Genomic DNA, 1,861 nt, shown 5'->3' on the forward strand with positions numbered 1-1,861 from the left:
AATGTATACCTTCCTGGTGACAGTCTTCCTCATGGGGATAGTAAAGAAGAACTCCCTAAGAGACTACTGGAGCACAGATCCTATGTTTGCAACTCCCTTCTTTGCCACCCTCTTTTCCCAAGACCGCTTCCTAATTCTGCTGCGATGCCTGCATTTCATCAACAATGCTACTGCCATCCTAAGTGACCCGTTATACAAATTAAGAATTGTTCTTACCAGCCTGACATCAGCATTTGGTCGGGTCTTTGTGCCATACAAGGACCTATGCATTGATGAGTCCCTGATGTTATGGAAAGGTAGGCTGGCGTTCCGTCAATATATTCCCTCCAAAAGGCACAGGTTTGGGGTCAAGTTCTTTGTCATGTGCGACGTGAAGACAGGATATGTCCTGGATATTATAGTGTACACAGGGTCTACCACTGACATCAAACATGAGGGGCTTGGGGTGTCTGGGTCCATGGTGATGACCATGCTGGCTCCTCATCTCGGCAAGGGACACACTTTGTACGTGGACAATTGGTACAGCAGTCCCACACTCTTCCAGCATCTGCTCTCCAACAGCACAGGGGCCTGTGGCACAGTCAGGTCGAACAGGAAGGGGATGCCGGCATTCGGATGCAGGAAGATGCAGAGAGGGGAGGTGGAGTTCCAGGAGAACGGTCAACAGCTGGCAGTAAAGTGGCATGACAAACGACACGTCCATGTCCTCTCCACTGTCCATACAGCAACCATGTCGGCCACAGGGAAGGTGGACCACCTGACGGGAGAGAGAAAGATAAAACCAGATTGTGTGCTAGACTATAACCTCAAAATGGGGGCCGTGGATAAGGCGGACATGATAAACAGCTTTGTGGAATGCACTCGGAAAACGACCAAGTGGTATAAGAAGATATTTTTCCAGCTGATCGACACTGCTGTCCTCAACGGCAGCATAGTTCACCGCCAACTAACAGGTGAGATGATTACTGAACAAGGTATTTTTGTAATTGGATGTACAGTTCACATACAAATCCATTATGCAATTACAGTGACAATATCTCACCAACCTACCCACTGCCTCATCATCCTCTAACTTTCCTCATCCTCCCCACTCCCTCATAGGTAAAGTAATTACCTACCAAAAATACAGAGAGAACCTCATGAGAGAGCTGTTGGAGGAGCACCACACCCCTCGGCGCCCCTCCACTGGGGGTCGCCCTGCTGTAGACAATCCCCTACGCCTCACTGCACGGCATTTTCCCTGCAAAGTCCCTCAAACTGCTGCTCAAGGTAGTCGCACACGGAGGCACTGCAAAGTCTGCCTGTCTGGCGCCAGGAGAAGTAAACCTCCCGAGGCCAGAGCCCGAGGCTCAGGCTCTGGCCTTAGTCCCCCTCCTAACCTGTCCACCCCCGCTGAATACCTCAGGCTGAAGCGCTTCGCTGTAGACCTCGGGCAGAAGGGCGACTCTGGGTGCTCCGGACTGTAGGGCGACTCTGGGAGCGCCGGTTCCGGACTGTAGGGAGATTCTGGCTGGGCCGGTTCCGGACTGTAGGGCGACTCTGGCTGCGCCGGTTCCGGACTGTAGGGCGACTCTGGCTGCGCCGGTTCCGGACTGTAGGGCGACTCTGGCTGCGCCGGTTCCGGACTGTAGGGCGACTCTGGCTGCGCCGGTTCCGGACTGTAGGGCGACTCTGGCTGCGCCCGGTTCCGGACTGTAGGGCGACTCTGGCTGCGCCGGTTCCGGACTGTAGGGCGACTCTGGCTGCGCCGGTTCCGGACTGTAGGGCGACTCTGGCTGCGCCGGTTCCGGACTGTAGGGCGACTCTGGCTGCGCCGGTTCCGGACTGTAGGGCGACTCTGGCTGCGCCGGTTCCGGACTGT

At 55.0% G+C, this 1,861-nt stretch overlaps 1 protein-coding gene across 1 annotated transcript; it reads left to right on the forward strand.

Moving 5' to 3' along the window:
* Nucleotides 1-703: 703 nt before the first annotated feature.
* Nucleotides 704-1,410, forward strand: LOC106590049 (piggyBac transposable element-derived protein 4-like). The gene is made up of 3 exons (XM_045710554.1): nucleotides 704-953; nucleotides 1,102-1,320; nucleotides 1,406-1,410. The coding sequence occupies exons 1-3, from the start codon at nucleotides 731-733 to the stop codon at nucleotides 1,408-1,410; spliced, it is 447 nt and encodes a 148-aa protein (XP_045566510.1). The 5' UTR covers nucleotides 704-730.
* Nucleotides 1,411-1,861: the final 451 nt, after the last annotated feature.

The sequence above is a fragment of the Salmo salar genome, chromosome ssa29, assembly GCF_905237065.1.
Source record: "Salmo salar chromosome ssa29, Ssal_v3.1, whole genome shotgun sequence".
NCBI lineage: Eukaryota > Metazoa > Chordata > Actinopteri > Salmoniformes > Salmonidae > Salmo > Salmo salar.

Coding starts and splice junctions, on each gene's coding strand:
- LOC106590049 (XM_045710554.1), top strand. CDS start 731: ATGTCGGCCACAGGGAAGGTGGACCACCTGACGGGAGAGAGAAAGATA. Junction 954..1,101: donor AGTTCACCGCCAACTAACAG/GTGAGATGATTA, acceptor ACTCCCTCATAG/GTAAAGTAATTACCTACCAA.